The 17,305-nt window shown below is 47.0% G+C and overlaps 1 protein-coding gene across 1 annotated transcript in view; it reads left to right on the top strand.

Moving 5' to 3' along the window:
- The first annotated feature begins 1,209 nt into the window (after nt 1–1,209).
- Nucleotides 1,210–17,305, top strand: part of LOC147025456 (interferon-induced protein 44-like) — a 90,953-nt gene continuing 74,857 nt past the window's right edge. Inside the window, exons 1-3 of the mRNA XM_085886468.1 lie at nt 1,210–1,288; nt 15,068–15,086; nt 15,792–15,844. Coding sequence (XP_085742594.1) covers nt 15,822–15,844 — 23 coding nt within the window. The 5' untranslated portion in view covers nt 1,210–1,288; nt 15,068–15,086; nt 15,792–15,821. The remainder of the gene's footprint in view (nt 1,289–15,067; nt 15,087–15,791; nt 15,845–17,305) is intronic.

Raw genomic sequence — 17,305 nt, 5'->3', positions numbered from 1 at the left:
AGAAACGTTTTCAGTCATTAATTTAAGAAGTGACAAAAACAATTTTAACTGGAGGGGCACCCGGTGGAGCACGGTCCACCAGGCTGAGCAGTTTACATTTTGTATCCCACTGATAGGCCGGATCTGGATTCGGACCTGAACCAAAATCGGATCGGCTTGTTCTGTCACCTTACCAACTCATCCACCCAGTTTTACACAACTTGTACACAACATTTTGAAATAGCATTTTATATATTGTTTTTGGCTCCATTTCTCGGTGGTGAAGAATCACAAGAAAATTAAAAAAAACTCTTATCCAGATCCGGTTTTGCATCTTCACCAAAACCGAATCAATTCTTCCTTGTCACACACCCAACCTTTCCACCAAGTTTTGTCTGAATCCGTGCACAACCTTTTGAGATACCGTGCTCACCGACAAACAGACAGTGGTGAAAACATAACATCTGCCCATCTTCGGTGGTGGGGGTAACAATGTGAGAATTGCAGTGGGAAGACGACGACTGCTTCGTGGCACATTGTATTCTGAGATAGGAGATTAACACACATTCGATTGAATCAGAACACGAGCTTCAAGGTGAAACTTCCTGCTCCAGTCAGGGAGGGCAGTCTGGCGAAGGTGTCTTACAAAAACCGTGTTGATGGAGTTCACGAAGCTCGATTGGCCCGACCCTACAAGCCCCAGCATATGGATTTTGGAAGCTTTTACACTCTCAGCTTCTGGTTTGAAACTTTAAATCTCCTCCAAAAGTTCGTCTATCATCCTGTTCAGAAAAGGAGATGTCAGTTTGGTGATTTATATTCTTCAAAATTTAACCACAACAATGAGGAAAGTTTAAACTGTGGTGAAAAATATTGTTATGTTTATAAGGTACAGGGGGCAGTTATTAATGTGGACAAAATAGAACTACAACCAGCCATCTCTTGTGAACTCTCGTTGCCCCTCGTTTTTCGAAGCAAATCACCAAACATGCATCATTTGCACAAAAAGTAATTGTTATTTGAATAGTTGTGAGTGTAAATGCATCTCCCTGGAACAATAACCCCAATAATAAATCAGGGTTTCTGCCTCTTGTGATTTGTTCTGAAAATTGGAAAAATATAAATAAATTATTGACAACTGAATTCATTCCCTGATCTTGCACGCCCTCCAGTGTGATATAGGAACTTTTGGGAAGTGAAACAATGACGTCACTTCTCAGAACTGACCGTCATCACCTCACGAACCGCTTTATAAACCCCAACACTCGATTATCTCACTCCAGCTCTGCTCGAAAACGGTGAATAGTCGGTAAGGGTTTTATTTCTCAAACTTCATTTTAGTTATTTAAATATTATTACCTTTGTCGGTTGAAGAGTGAAACCCGATTATGTTTTCTTTATTCTTCGTGTGATTTACTCGTGTTTATAAATGTTGTGAAAGACTCTTCAGGAAATCTTATCTTGTGACTCAAATTATATTTTACTCGCTTATATCACCTGTCAGCGAGGGAATACTACGAGAGGGGAGGGTGAGAGAGGAGAGGGTGAGAGAGGGGAGGGTGAGAGAGGTGGAGGGAGAGAGAGAGAGGGGGAGGGAGAGAGGGGAGGGAGGGAGAGAGGGGGAGGGCGAGAGAGAGAGAGTGGTGGAGGGCGAGAGAGAGGGGGAGGGCGAGAGAGGAGGGCGAGAGAGAGGGGAGGGCGAGAGAGAGGGGGAGGGCGAGAGAGAGGGGGAGGGCGAGAGAGAGGGGAGGGTGAGGGAGAGGGGAGGGGAGGGAGAGGGGGAGGGGAGGGAGAGAGGGAGGGGGAGGGAGAGAGAGTGGTGGAGGGCGAGGGAGGGGGAGGGCGAGAGAGGTGGAGGGAGCGAGAGAGGTGGAGGGAGCGAGAGAGGTGGAGGGAGCGAGAGAGGTGGAGGGCGAGAGAGGTGGAGGGCGAGAGAGGTGGAGGGCGAGAGAGGGAGAGAGGTGTGGAAGGAATGGAAAGAGATAGAGATACTGTGTGTGTATATATATATATATATATATATATATATATATATATATATATATATATATATATATATATATATATATACATATATATTGTTGTGGTTGACGAAATTCGCAAACCACCATTCAGGTCCCTTAGGTGAGATATCTCTGTAAGTATATGTGTAGTTAGGCCCAAACCCGTTGTTTCGAGGGAATAAATGTCATTCAGTCGGGCTGCGACTCTTCAGGATAGCCGTTTTTGTTTTACTATCTTTATTTTGGACCAGCCGCCATTACTACCACCACCAACCACAACACCGCTTCACAACAACAACCACCAACCACAACGCCGCTTCACAACAACCAACCACAACGCCGCTTCACAACAACCAACCACAACGCCGCTTCACAACAACCACCAACCACAACGCCGTTTCACAACAACAGCCACGACCTTAACCGTCACAACTCGCCACCATCGCATCACCCACGCCACTTGTGGGTGCCGATGCTGGACTCGTGCGGGGCGCGCACCGAGCAGCGTGTTCAGAGACATCACAGACTTTCCGAAGAAAAACGGATCAAAAACGACTCATGCCCACTTCTGTTCCGTCCTATCGGCGAGCTGGGGCGAATTGGCCCCGCCTCCAGGGCGTTGGAGTGAGGACGCTATATGCAAATTCATGGATCAAAAAGCATTCACGCCCACTTTTCCTCGGTCCAATGGGGAGCCAGTTAGAGAGGTGAAGGGTCGGAGGCAGAGGGTCAAAGGTGAAGGAGCGAAGCCACGGGGCTTATATAAACGGCCGCGCTCGCCAAACAGGGGGCAGTTGTGAGTTCGGAGGGGAGAAGTCAAGAGTGAAGAGTTGGGACGAGCCAAGAGAGGAGACGGAGAGGGCGATTAGACGGAGCTGTGGAGAGGTGGCGACGGCGAAGGCGGACGAGGGGGTGCTCGCGTCGGTGCCGGGAGCTGCAGAGGGAGAGGCCGGCGGCGCGACCGAGGTCGAGGTGGAGACGCTCGTCGCAGGACCCGAGACAGGGTGATATCCTCCTCCCCCCCGAGCATCAACAACCCCCTCCTGTTCCCCCCCCCCCGCGCTGAGATAGTGCGACAAGGGGGCCCCTTTCCCACCCCCTACCAGACACTGTCCGCGAGGCCCGCGGAGTTGAGGCGCCACCGCCGCTCCGCGTCTCATCATCAGACGGGTAGGCCCGACACGGTCTCAGCCCCAGGCCCGCCTACCCCCTCATCCTTGAGGGTGGTTCTTTTCTTTTGCTTTGGGAATATATGTTGTCGGCGCCGTCTGTGAAGTAAAATTGTATAAGTGTTCCCGTGTGCTCGGTAGTCGGATAGCTCTGCATTGTGTTTCTCTTTTATATTTGCTTTTTGTGTAATATTGTGTTTCTTCTCCTTTTACATGTGCTTTTGGTGTAATTGTATATGTGTGCTTCCCGTTCTTCGCGAAATAAATGTGAGTTATGTTGAACTGTTTTACCGCTTCGCTTCGTCTTTTCTTTCATTGAATCTCCATCTTGCTTCACGTAAAGGGTTGGTCGTGGGCTAAAACGCCCGATAATTAATCGAACCGTCGAGGCCGACGAATAACACCGCTCGGTTATCCCGATAGTACGGAACGTGTCGTTAAAGTGGCCCGTGTCCGAAGTCGACCTGCGGCGAGGTGCGATCGCCCGGTCTACCCTCCGTGTGGGTACTTAGGTAGGTCGAATTTGGCGAGCAACCCTATCCTACATGGGGGCCGATTGGCACGATCGTGGTGAGACCGAAAGGTCCACCCGTGACTAGTTCCCGGCGTTAGTCCGAGAGGGTCACGACTGGATTGTCCGTCCGGTGGGCGACGTGCCGCGATTCGAGTTACGTGGCCGTCCGCACGCCGGCGGGCGCGAATCCGCAACAATATATTTATTCACATTGATGAATCATGCTGCCTGTGAAACACCGGGATGACAGTTTACAGCTGGATCGGGATTCAAACACAGGCGAGACAGCTTAGAGGGAGCGTAAGTACCTCTCGTCTATCCTGCCATGATCTGGCGATTCATTGCTTTGTAATAACTGAAAACATTTTTATCCATTCCAATGCTTTCGTTTCTTTGAATCTGCATTCTCGACCATCATTAATATTGTTACGAATCTGGAAACCATGCACACTCAACATAACATGCAGGTCCCAAAGTTAGTTATGCCAGTAAGTACGTGTGTCTTCAGGACCCCGTCCTTTTGTTTAGGTGGAGGATTAAATGTGTGCCTTGTGATGGCTGGTTCGGTTATTACATCTCATCTTGCATCTGTCATCCCATCTGCACGACCCAACCAGCCCATCATACTCCATCACCGCCCGTTGGCCGCTCGAACCTTGATTTGCCGAGAGGGGGGGGCCTCACGGTTCCGGTCCTCGGGCCCCGCAAACGATGTTTTTTGTACGGTGGGCCTTTCAGGGCAGACCCTCTTGCTCTGTGCGAGCGAGGCCACATGGCCACATGGAGAATATGGGGTCTCCTTGCAAGGGCCACGGCTCCGTCCCGGTGGGGTGCGGCCGTAGGCCAATGAGGGACGGACAGCGAGATGATTCTCGCCAAGGCCCCTCCCCGTGGTGGGAGGAGATGTATATCTCGGAGACTCGGAGGGTGGAGGTGGTTGGCGTTGGCGCTGGGAGAGCTTGTTTGCGGTGACGGAGCGACAGAGTTTGGGTCACGGTGGCTGCACGGGAAAGAGGTTTTGTCAGCGCGTGCACGGACAGGGGTCTGAAAAGAAGTGGTGGTCGGGACGTGTACGGAGATGAGACAACCAAGAGTCGTGTCTTGCGCTGAGTCAGGTGGTGCGAGGAAAGAGTCGTGGTTGGTACGTGCACGGAGAGGAGTTTGGGAGCTCTGACGATTCGCCACGCAAGTTCCGTCATGAGCCACGAGCATGGCACGAACTCCCAGACCATGCCCCGACGACCATTAGCCACGCAAGGTGCCGCATTACCAAGCACGCTTTCCTGCGACGACAGGTACCCATGAACTCTGACCCCCAGCTCGTCTATCCTCATGGCTGCGAGGGATCAAATCAAGACTCTGGGGGTTTTTTTCATTTTGTGTGTGTCTGCGTGTGGGCCCGTCTTTAAATAGAATTGTATAAGTGTTTTTGTATCATTGTAAATTCCTGCATATTCGTTCAAGTCTCGCCTCTTCTGTCTTTTGATTTTGCTGTAAATAAATTTATTAGAAATGAACCCAGTCTGTTTCCGTCCCTCATATTGGTCCAGCATGGTTCGTATCCGAGTTTAGATGGGGTTTCACCCCCGGTAATAGGTACATCATAGCTGGGACGTCCTGGGCAGGCCCGCTCGACTGCATCCGAGCCGGAGTTGGTAGCTGGTAGAGTGATCCGGTTCAGCCAGACATTCCAGGGCGTGAATCCCCGGTAGCCAAGGCTGCGTGGTTCGTTAGGTATATTGGATCTAGACAATTAACCCTAAGCCACGTGGTCGAGATAGTGGCGTTTCACGGTCGATTAATCGATCCGCCACCTCGCGGAGTTATCCGAGCGACGGCCTACAATTCCAGGGAGTCTGGTGAGAGACGGCGTAAATTTCCCCACCTAGCAGTCGTTCTCGCCACCGACCCCCGGTCCACAACAATATGTACTCTCTCTGGTGTTTTCAAATGTTTTGTCACATTCGATGTGTTATACTGACGAGCAATGAACAAAGTGAGCATGCAACTTTCGGTCTGTCTTCTCTGACCTTCCCAAAATAGTTCCAAACTGCACTTCTGGACCTTTTGAACGACATGTTGTCAAAACTTTATCAGTCCATGTGTTGCCTACCCATCCATCAGTAAAGCAAACAGCACGCTTCACCGGGCAACTCAAAATGCCTTGCTATTGAACAACAACACCAGCAATTGTGAGGTTGTCACTTCCTGTTGTTGGCATGAGGTTGTGAAAGCTCGACCAAAATAAGACACGTGTTTTTTTGTGTGTTTTGTGTCTTTTCTTGTCGTGATTTGTGTTAGGGGCTGGGTACTGTATTTATAAAGGTGTATTTGTGTTCATAACAGTTTTGGCAGGAATTTGTGTTCATTTATTGAAAGAAGCAAGGGGAGGCCAAGTATTAAGTTCAGTGTTTAATTCAGTTGGGGCTTTGGGAGTATGGGGGTAAAAAAAGGGCATAAATAGAGACTAAAGGAGAAAGGAAGAGGAGTACATAAAATGTGATAGTTGCTCAATGTCGGCCACATCAACAATAGGCGAAGCATCGGGTACTTACTGTTGTGGGAAGTGTGAGGATAGTTATTTCAAGGTTGAAGGAATGGATTGATAATTTGCAGCAAGTCGCAGAATGTGAGAAATTTGTAGATAATAGTACGTTATCATTGTGGAGTGAGGTTGCTTAGGATATTGGAAGTGGTGACAGTGCTATGGGAGCAGGCAGTGGTGATGGTGCAGCATGAGCAGGCAGTGGTGATGTTGCAGCATGAGCAGGCAGTGGTGATGGTGCAGCATGAGCAGGCAGTGATGATGGTGCCGTCGGAGCAGGCAGTAGTGATGGTGCAGCAGGAGCAGGAAGTGGTGATGATGCCGTAGGAGCAGGCAGTGGTGATGGTGCAGCGGGAGCAGGAAGTGGTGATGTTGCAATGCGAGCAGGCAGTGGTGATGGTGCAGCATGAGCAGGCAGTGGTGATGGTGCCGTCGGAGCAGGCAGTGGTGTTGGTGCAGTGGGAGCAGGAAGTGGTGATGGTGCAGCAGGAGCAGGAAGTGGTGATGGTGCCGTAGGAGCAGGCAGTGGTGATGGTGCAGCAGGAGCAGGAAGTGGTGATGGTGCCGTCAGAGCAGGCAGTGGTGATGGTGCAGCGGGAGCAGGAAGTGGTGATGTTGCAATGCGAGCAGGCAGTGGTGATGGTGCCGTAGGAGCAGGCAGTGGTGATGGTGCAGCAGGAGCAGGAAGTGGTGATGGTGCCGTAGGAGCAGGCAGTGGTGATGGTGCAGCAGGAGCAGGAAGTGGTGATGGTGCCGTCAGAGCAGGCAGTGGTGATGGTGCAGCGGGAGCAGGAAGTGGTGATGTTGCAATGCGAGCAGGCAGTGGTGATGGTGCCGTAGGAGCAGGCAGTGGTGGTGATGCAGCAGGAGCAGGCAGTGGTGGTGATGCAGCAGGAGCAGCAAGTGGTGATGGTGCAATGGGAGCAGGCAGTGGTGATTGTGCAGCAGGAGCAGGAAGTAGTGATGGTGCTGGCGGAGCAGGCAGTGGTGATGGTGCAGCAGGAGCAGGAAGTGGTGATGGCGCCATAGGAGCAGGCAGTGGTGATGGTGCAGCAGGAGCAGGAAGTGGTGATGGTGCAGCAGGAGCAGGAAGTGGTGATGGTGCCGTAGGAGCAGGCAGTGGTGATGGTGCAGCAGGAGCAGGAAGTGGTGATGGTGCAATGGGAGCAGGCAGTGGTGATGGTGCAGCAGGAGCAGGCAGTGGTGATTGTGCAGTGGGAGCTGTGGTGCACTGGCATACGTGGGTGAGGCACAATGCGGGGATCGTTGTGGAGGCGTGGAGGAGTGGTTTTGGTGGTCACATGTCTGCAAGGGATATAGGGGTTCGCACCGCTTGAGGCGTCTTTGTGTAGTCTGCAGTGGTGTGCATTCGGACGGGCAATAAACAGAGTTCGACAACCCTCATGACTATCCTAGTCATACGGCCCTCTGGACACTACACTGGCGATGAGTCTGTTTCGAATCGACGTGTGCAGGGTGCCTGGGTTGCATCGGTATTGATTTGGGGTCTTTGGCCGGAGCGATTGGATCGCTGGAGCGGGAAATCAGCGCGGTTCGAGTTCGACTACCTGGCGTGAAGCCCTGGGAAGCGCGTCGCGAGTTTCGCGCGCCCGCACGCACTGTCTTCGGTGCGGGTCGAGTCCTGCAGCCAGACGTCTCGCCGTCACCTGCCGTCGAGTGAACTGCAGGACAGCTCGAGGATGGCGGAAGGTCGGGGCACGGCGCACGGTCGAGTACGCGTCTTCGTCGGAGACGACTTCGAGTTGTTTTCTGAACAATTGGGGTGCTATTTCCATGCGAATGATGTAGATGACGAGAGCAAACGCAAATCGATCTTGCTCGCCTCGCTATCAACGGAACATTATCGGCTACTAAGTGATTTGGTAGCGCCGGATAAGCCCAGAGACGACGGGCTGTCATTTCAAGACGTGGAAGGGAAGATGAAAGCCAACATGGCGTCGGAGAAGTCATTGCAGCTGGCTCGGTACCAGTTCGATCACCTCGCGAAGGGTGCGGAGGAGCGCGTCGCAGATTTCATGGCACGGGTGAAGAATTCGGCCGTGGTTTGCAAGTTCACGGCAGAAGAGTGTCCAGCTCGACTCAGAGATCGCTTTATTTCTGGGCTGCAAGATGCCAAAATGGTGTCGGCGATTCTGCGAATGCGAAGTGTCGTCGTTACATTCGACTCAGCGGTCGAGACTGCGTCAGCTGTCGAGCAGACGCTCACAGATGTCTGCGCCATCGCCGGCCACGACGTGATGGGGGGGTTCCAGCTGGGGCATGTCGGGTGATCCCGGGGTCCACGCGATGACCCACGTGCCCCAGGTCACGCGCACGTCTTTTGGTGCGAGCCGTGGGCGCGCGCGGCTGCACGGGGAGCGAGATGGACACCCAGGGGTGCTGGGGATGTGGTGGACCACACCTGCGGCGGGTGTGCCCGTATAAGAACACCGTGTGTTTGCATTGTCACAAGGTGGGACATCTGAAGCGTGTGTGACGAATGGCGGGGGCTGCCGTGAAGGTCTTGAATAGCGAGGTGCGGGACGACCCCAGCGACTTGGGAAGCGGCCTGCAGCCAGGGCATAGCGAACCTGGCGGCCCAGAGCAGGAAATGCAACCAATGTTGAGCCTGTTTTCAATTGGTCCGGAGGTGACAAGACCAATAACAGTGGAGGTCGAGGTGAATGGCGCGCCGATCGTGTTTCAAGTTGACACCGGGGCTGCAGTGTCGGTCATGGGCGAGCGGGCTGCTCGTGACCTTCGCGGTGTTCACCTGGTCAAGACGACCTTGTCGCTGTGCACGTACACCGGCGAAGCGATTGCACCACTTGCTGTGGCAGACGTCTCGGTGGTCTACCGAGGTCAAAGCGCCCTACTCTCATTGTTTGTGGTACGAGGGGAGGGGCCTGCCCTTTTGGGCCGGAACTGGCTGGCGCGCCTCAGGCTAGACTGGATGGCGTCAGCTGGTGGCCTTGGACGGCCAGGCACGGGGGAGGGGGAGGAGGTTGCTGTTTTGGAGTTCGTGCCTCCAGGTGCACCTGTGCCTCCTTCGAGACCCGAGGGCAAGGTTCTGGCGGCAGGAGCCGCGACGATGCAACGTGGGCTGCCGTTCATTGCTTCCGGCGACGACGATATGCGGGTCTGGGGCAACGGGAGCCATGCCAGCGGCGACGGGCTCTCGCGCTCCCGCTACGCTCATGATACAGTGCACACCGGTGTCGTTCAGGCGATTTCAGTGGGGGATTGGAGCGAGCCGGTCGCGTTCAAGAAGTTCGCGGAACGCGACCATCGACGACAAGCAAGTCCTCGCAACGTCGTGACAACCAAGAGGCGTGCACACGATGTGATTCATGAATTACTAATTGTTGTGGTGTATTTGATTCTCGCTACACAAGTGATTCGATTTAGCGTTGTTAAAGCAAATGCCGACAGTTCGCGTGTGAGTATAATATGGTTGGCTGGGATCAATCGATGGGATGTCCGATATGATCGATGTGATGTGGAGAGCTTGGGGGCGATCGTGGCGAATAAAGAGGTTTTTCCGATCTCCAGCTGCGGGGGCAGTCCACGGTTCGCTACCCTGTCATGTGTGGGGATTATGCTGGGAGGACGCGCTGTACGTGATGGGGAGGTTGCATTGGAGCAGACAATGTTTTTGTTGTTGTCTGACACTGATATGTCTCCAGGCTGCACTGACCGTCCGTGTGGACGTGTATGGTTTTCTCGTTTGGGTTGGATGCGCGGTTTTGGTGTGGGACTCAGAGATCGGCTCGGAGCCGGGGCTGGTTCGCTGTTCAGCGTCACCCCCACCCCTGGTTTCGCCAAGGTCAGACGTGCCTGGCGCCCTGGAGCGCAAACCTCTGTTCTCGCCAAGGTCGGCCACAATGGCGCCGCGGGGCTTGCAGGCTCGGGGTGTTTACCTGGCGCGGTCCTGTCTGAGGGAGATGTGCCAGCTTGTCGACCGGGGGCGTTTTATGGAGCTTGTTGGCCGGGGGCGCGGGAGGTCATCGCAACCTCGCCGGAAGGCGTGTAAGCATGAACCGCCTGGGGGCGCTTTGTGTGGGGGAGCGTTGTGGAGGCATGGAGGAGTGGTTTTGGTGGTCACGTGTCTGCAAGGGATATAGGGGTTCGCGCCGCTTGAGGCATCTTTGTGTAGTCTGCAGTAGTGTGCATTCGGACGGGCAATAAACAGATTTCGACAACCCTCACGACACGACACGACACGACACTACAGGAGCAAGAAGTGGTGATGGTGCTGTCGGAGCAGGCAGTGGTGATGGTGCAGCAGGAGCAGGAAGTGATGATGGCGCCATAGGAGCAAGCAGTGGTGATGGTGCAGCAGGAGCAGGCAGTGATGATGGTGCCGTAGGAGCAGGCAGTGGTGGTGATGCAGTGGGAGCAGGCAGTGGTGAGGGTGTACTGGGAATAGGCAATGGTGAGGGTGTACTGGGAATAGGCAATGGTGAGGGTGCAGCAGAAGCAGGTAGTGGGAGCAAGCAGTGGTGATGGTGCAGTAGGAGCAGGCAGTGGTGAAGGCAGCGGTGAGGGTGTAGCGGGAGCAGGCAGTGGTGAGGGTGCAGCAGGAACAGGCAGTGGTGAGGGTGCCGCGGGAGCAGGCAGTGGTGAGGGTGCAGCGGGAGCAATATACACTGTGTATGTATATATATATATATATATATATATATATATATATATATATATATATATATATATATATATATATATATATATATATATATATATATATATAATCTCAATTTTAAGGAAAAAAAAAATCAAAATTTTAGTTTTTTAAATTTGCATTTTTAAAATTCAAAATCAGACTTACATTGACAGAAAATGTACAAACTATACATATAATAACGCACAAGTACCGTTAATGTGAAATTCAACATTAAAAAGACGAAGGAAAACAGCGACTGCTGGAGCGACTGAAGTTGGGTGTTGCCAGAAACGATTTATCTATTTTTCTGAAATTGAAATGAAAGTCATTGAGAAGGCACTTTCTTCCACATTAACTGTACTTGTGTGTCATTATATGTATCGTTTGTACATTTTCTGTCAATGTAAATCTGATTTTGAATTAAAAAAATGCTAATTGAAAAAACTAAAATTTTGATTTTTTTTTTCCTTAAAATTGAGATAGCATAAAAACTTGACCTGATTGAGCGAAATGAGATACATTTCTGAATTCAGCATGCAAAAAACATATAGGGTCCGTTGAGAAAATCTAGACCTCTGAAAAAAATATTTTAAATGCAGCCCAGTGAGAATTGTATGTGCTATCCTGTACTTTTATACGACTGGCAGCGCTACGACGGCTATGACATCACTCGGTGATGGGACCTTTTCAGCTCCATTATAATCTTATGGGACCACCGTCGTATATGCGATCCGTTGTTGGCCGTAACGTCGTCAAGCGGCGCATGACTGCATATACATATATGTGTCGGAGTGGCGACCTGTCCAGAACTGTGTCCAATAGCCAAGGAGACTGCTTCGGCAGCACCAATGCTCTGCACAGAGTATGGTCCCAATGGATGGATGGATACATTTTATATATATATATATATATATATATATATATATATATATTATTTTTATTTCTTTGCCAATTACTCTTTGGTGACATGAAACATTACATTAATTATTAATTTATCTGCTGTATTTTGTGACAGGTTTTGATATTGAATCTTCATTTCATCCTTTGTGAAGTTGTTTCCAGCGCTACCATGGGAATTAGTGAGTGTGAAGTTGAAAATGTTGAAATAATGAATGCCTATGCTCAGAAAAAATACCATATGCAGAAAACACCATATTGCCTCATTTCTATTTACTAGAACCACTAGTAAATCCCTAAGAGAGTGGCCAGGGGAGGATCTCGTTGTTATTTCCAGTTATTATTAAGGTTTCAAGGCTGGGAAAACTATTATTATTGTTTGGATTAGTTATTATTTTTCAGTTTTGCTTTGGTAGGTTTATTGGCTTTTACATTCATTGAATCGATCATCCTTTGTCCAATTGGCACATTTTCAAAATAGTATGCGACTACTCATGTAGATTTGTTTTTTGGTGATAATTATGATGTCATAGGTCACGTGTTGTGGCCGCCATGTTAAAAAAAAGAAAAATTTGGACCTCTATTTCTCTGTAAACGCTCCATGGAAATGTTTAAAATATGGTTTGTTGTCAAGTACTCCCCATAACCTTGTAACTATCCTGCTAACAGCTTCATGATGATGACATTATAATATGACAAATACAACACTTTATTCAATCAGTGTGAAAATTATTGAGGGTCATCCACACATAGATTGTGTTGGAAAATGTAAATTTAAAACTTCATCGGTCACATGGTTCGGCACCCATGTATATTTTTTGAAAACTTTCAAAAATCTTCTTCTCTGAAACAGCTGAACAGATCGAGATGAAACTTTACAGGTGTGACCACCTATCCACGAGGAACAAAACTTTCTGTCCCTATGATGTCACAGGTCACATGGTTTGACACCCATATCGCATTTACCTGAAAACCTTTAAAATGTTTCTTCTCCAGAACGGCTAGACAAATTGAGGGGAAACTTCACACACTTGTTACCCAGGTCTTGGGGATGTCAGGGTGTTCACAAATAATTGATAGATCACATGGTCTGGCAGCAATATTGGATTGAACGAAAATCATTTAAAAAACTTTCTCTTGAACTGCTTCATCGATCGATGTGAAACTTCACAATCATGATCTCGTAGTCATGGAGAATATGTTTCAAATTTCAACCTTATTGGAGGTATCGTCGAGCAGTCAAAATTATTTATTTTGACAAAATGATTAAATCTTGGTGCTTTTTGATTTTTTTTTTTTTTATGAGACTCACTTGGCTGTGCCTGTATGGGTTTCAGGGTAGAGGGGTAGCAGCTGAAAACCAAATCATGTCCAGATCATTTGAATTTAATTTATTTTAATCCCATTCTCTTCAATTGAATGTGTCATGGGTCAGGGTCAAGTGTCCAATAAAAGCAGGGTTGCATCAAAGCGGGACGTTTTGGTGCCCATTCATCACAGCCAGTAGTTATAAAGTGGCAGTTCTTGTTGTGTGTATTATTAATTGTGTAATACACCAATACACAAATACCACGCAAAACAAGTCCTGGTGAGGGTCTGCAATCTGATTCCTCTTTTTGTTGTTACTTTTGCTGTTAGAAGCGGCCTTGGAAAATGCCACGATTAGTTATCTTAACATGGAATATACACCTTAACATGTATTTGGCCCAAGGTGGGAAACCCCCTTGGGGGAGGGTGGCAATTGAAGTCGCTACAACCTTTATTGCATGACCCTTAGTCCTGTCAAGCTTGGTTGAGATTGCATAAATAATGACCGTTTGTATCGCGGTTAGACACAAGAGAGACCAACAGACCCCAAATTACGTATTTTAGTATGATCACCTCCGCCATCAAAAGTGGATGGAGGTTATGTTTTCACAACTGTCTGTGAGCATGATATCTCAAAAGGTTGTGGATGATTTCGGATGAAATTTGGTGCACAGGTTGGGTGTGACAAGGACAAATTGATTAGATTTTGTTGAAGATCCGGATCCGAATATGAGAATCTTTTATATATTGTTAGGTTATTCTTCACCATTGAGAGGATGGGTCCCAAAACGAGATGTAGTACGATATTTCAAAAAGATGTGGACAGATTATGACAAAACTTGGTGGTTGAGTTGGCTTGGTGACAAGAACAAGCCGATCACCACTCACTTTTTTATATTCTTTTTCATAAACTTAACAACCATGAAAGTATTTGTATACATTTATCTGAAATAATGTAAAGAATATACCAAACACTGGATATTACCTTTGACCTGCGTGAGTGAAGCAATGCAGCGAGCCACTGCTATTTTATGTACCACTTGGTGTTATTAGCCCACATGAGCAAAGCGAAAAGCTGTGTGAAGCAATTGGTTCACTTTGGTTGTCTGCCTATCTTCAGATCAAGTTTATGATCGAGGAAATAATTAATTTCAATTTATTGTTATATTTTGAAGATTGTAAAACATGAATTGAAACATTAATCTAAACATGAACCTACAGTTTACTGTTTAGCAGTACTTTGGGTTTGAATTAGCAAATTGTACAGAATGTCTTCCCGATCGTGTGTGCATAGAGATCAGTGAGGGATTACTTTTTTTAGCCTGTCTGCTTGTCTGGCAGTCAAACAAAATTGAAAATCATTCCAAATAGGAAACTTACTGGTTTTAGGGATGCAATAAAGTACACAAACAACAGGCATGAAGAACTCATGAAACTTGTTAAATAAGGTGGTGTAAAAGATGCTGCATCAATGGTGGTAAACTTCCAAGCATCCTTTAAAAGCTTTATTTTATTTTAATGGAGTTATATACTTGTACTGAAGAACACAAATCACATTCTTGTCACTTTCAAAAACCTTCCTTTTAGCAGCACTTGTACAAAATATTATGGCATTTTATGTCATCTTGACCAATCACATTTTCCACTCGCTCTCTCAGACAAAATGGCACCTCATAAGAAATATATATATATATATATATATATATATATATATATATATATATATCGTGATCGGAACCGCAATAAGCAAGAGTTTAAAAGACCTTTAAAAAGTATAGAAATAGTTTAAAAGACCTCACATCCTTTTTTTCAAGACTGAGTGATCTTGAGAAGTCTCAATTTGTTGCCTGCTCATGTAATCTTATGCTCCATTGACTTTATAAGATCGATGTGTTTTATTCACTTTCAACTCTATTATACCATTGCTGTGTTTGTAAACATGTTTCTTTATAATGCATTGAGATTTCTGCTTTCATTCTTCTTTTTCAGAATCATCACAACCACAAAGGTTGGTGAGCATTTAAAAAAAAAATACAAAATCCATAATGTACAGGTAATGTAAGGGGAATTTAGATGTTTTTGTCTCATTACCCTCACCAAAGGAGAGGTCTGTTTGGGTCTCTTTGTTACTCCATTTGGGTCTGTTTGTTACTTGACAAAAAAATAAAAAAATTGACAAGTATGTTGATCACCTCCGTTTGTTTGTGTGTTTGTGTGTATGTTTGTTTGTCTGTCCGCTCACCTCCAGCCCAAACTGCTCAACCGATCGTTCTGAAATTTTCAAAGATTAATGTCACCGATCCTGCGCCGGTCAGGCGTTGAAGTTTTGAAAAATTTGGTCGACCAAAAAGGTCTACATCAGCCAATAGGCCAATTTGAGCCAAATTTTCTAAAATCCTCACATTTCCTCCAATTGATTTGAAATTTGACCAGGATTTGCTTAGTGCCTCACTGAATTGGAAAACCAACTATGTTTGAGATCAAAAGGTCAAAGGTATACTCAAGATCAAACTTCTAAAATCATTAATTTTTGTCTGAAAAATCATAAATTTTCATTTGATTGGCCTGAGCTTTGATTAAGATCGTCAATTTTAAACTTTATGAAATGGACAATTTGATGAATCTATGGCAACTTCTTTTTTTGGGGGGGGGGGGGGTGAATTTTGCAAGTATCGTGCCAAGAACAACGCGTATCTTGTTTGTTTGTGTGCAGGATATCTCAAAAAGTTGTGGACAGAATCAGATGACACTTGGTGTTCACGTTGGGTGTGTGACAAGGAAGAATTGATTCCATTTGGTGGAGATCCGAAAATGGATCCGATAATTTTAAAAGTGGTACTTCACCAATGAGAGATAGGGCTGAACTGAGATATCTTACACTCATAAAAGTGTGTGTGCGTGCGTGCGTGCGTATCAGTGTGTGTGTCAATTTTCATATTTGAATTTTTTTCAAAAATCCTCAATTTTCATCCAATTGACTTGAAATTTGAAGAGCATTTTCATGTCAAGTTGCTGAATTCAACTAATAATTAATGTTAAGGTCAACACAGGCCTGATTACTAAAATTGTTAGATCGGGCCAAAAATTAAATATATCATTACATCTCAAAAAGTTGTGGATGAGTTGTGACAAAACAAGGTGGAAGAGTTGAATAGGTGACAAGAACAAGCAGATTAGAGTTTGTTTCAGATCCAGCCCATCAGTGGGATACAAAATGTGAACTATTCCCCCCTGGCAGAGATATGCACTCTACCTTGTGCCATTCTACTTTGTGCTGTTTTGCCAAGTTGTCACTCCATGAGTGATTTTTCATTTGTTATCTTGCCAAAACGAAGTTAAGTCAGCTTTTATGTTTTTTTTTTAATTAATTTTTTATTTTTTTGTTTGTCTGTAATGACGTATAAAAAATTCTGCAGAGCACAGTTATCATTGGAAATTTTTGTAACTTCGCATATCAGAGGCCTCTAGAGGTCCCTTTCAGCGCATAAAATTTTGAAGGTCAAGGTCAAAGGTCAAGGTCACTTTGTCGCAAATCAGGGGAGTCGACGAAACCCTTATTTTTTGAGTAATTTTGATCGGATGGTCTTCAAACTTCATGGGAATATAGTTCATGGTCTGGCCCTCAGCTGATTAATTTTTGGTGGTGATTGGCCTTGACCTTCATATGTTTTGTTTTTTTTGTCTGTAATCACGTATAAATCACTCTGCAGAGCACAGTTGTCATTGGAAATTTTTGTAACTTCGCATATCAGAGGCCTATAGAGGTCCCTTTCAGCACATAAAATTTTGAAGGTCAAGGTCAAAGGTCAAGGTCACTTTGTCGCAAATCAGGGGAGTCGACGAAACCCTTATTTTTTGAGTAATTTTGATCGGATCGTCTTCAAACTTCATGAGAATATAGTTCATGGTCTGGTGCTCAGCTGATTAATTTCTGGTGGCGATTGGCCTTGACCTTCATGGTTAACGCCTAAGGTCAAACATATTTGACTCCAAGGTCAAATTTTTAAGTTTTAGGAACCATATCGTGTAGTACCTCAAATTGAAAACCTCGATGAGTGCTTTCTAGATATGTAAAGCTTGAGACATTATGACGTCATTTGGTGACGTTATGAGGCAAACGCATATTTTTCATGGTTACTCTGTAGAACGATTCTCATCGGAATCTCTCGTAGGCAGATATTCCTCAAGGAGTCGCTCCTGGTGGATAGCAGCTCTGTTCACCTCAGT

This window comes from Eptatretus burgeri, chromosome 6, assembly GCF_056783735.1.
Source record: "Eptatretus burgeri isolate ZD-2024b chromosome 6, Ebu_testis_v1, whole genome shotgun sequence".
NCBI lineage: Eukaryota > Metazoa > Chordata > Myxini > Myxiniformes > Myxinidae > Eptatretus > Eptatretus burgeri.
This window is presented reverse-complemented; position numbering and strand designations above follow the sequence as displayed.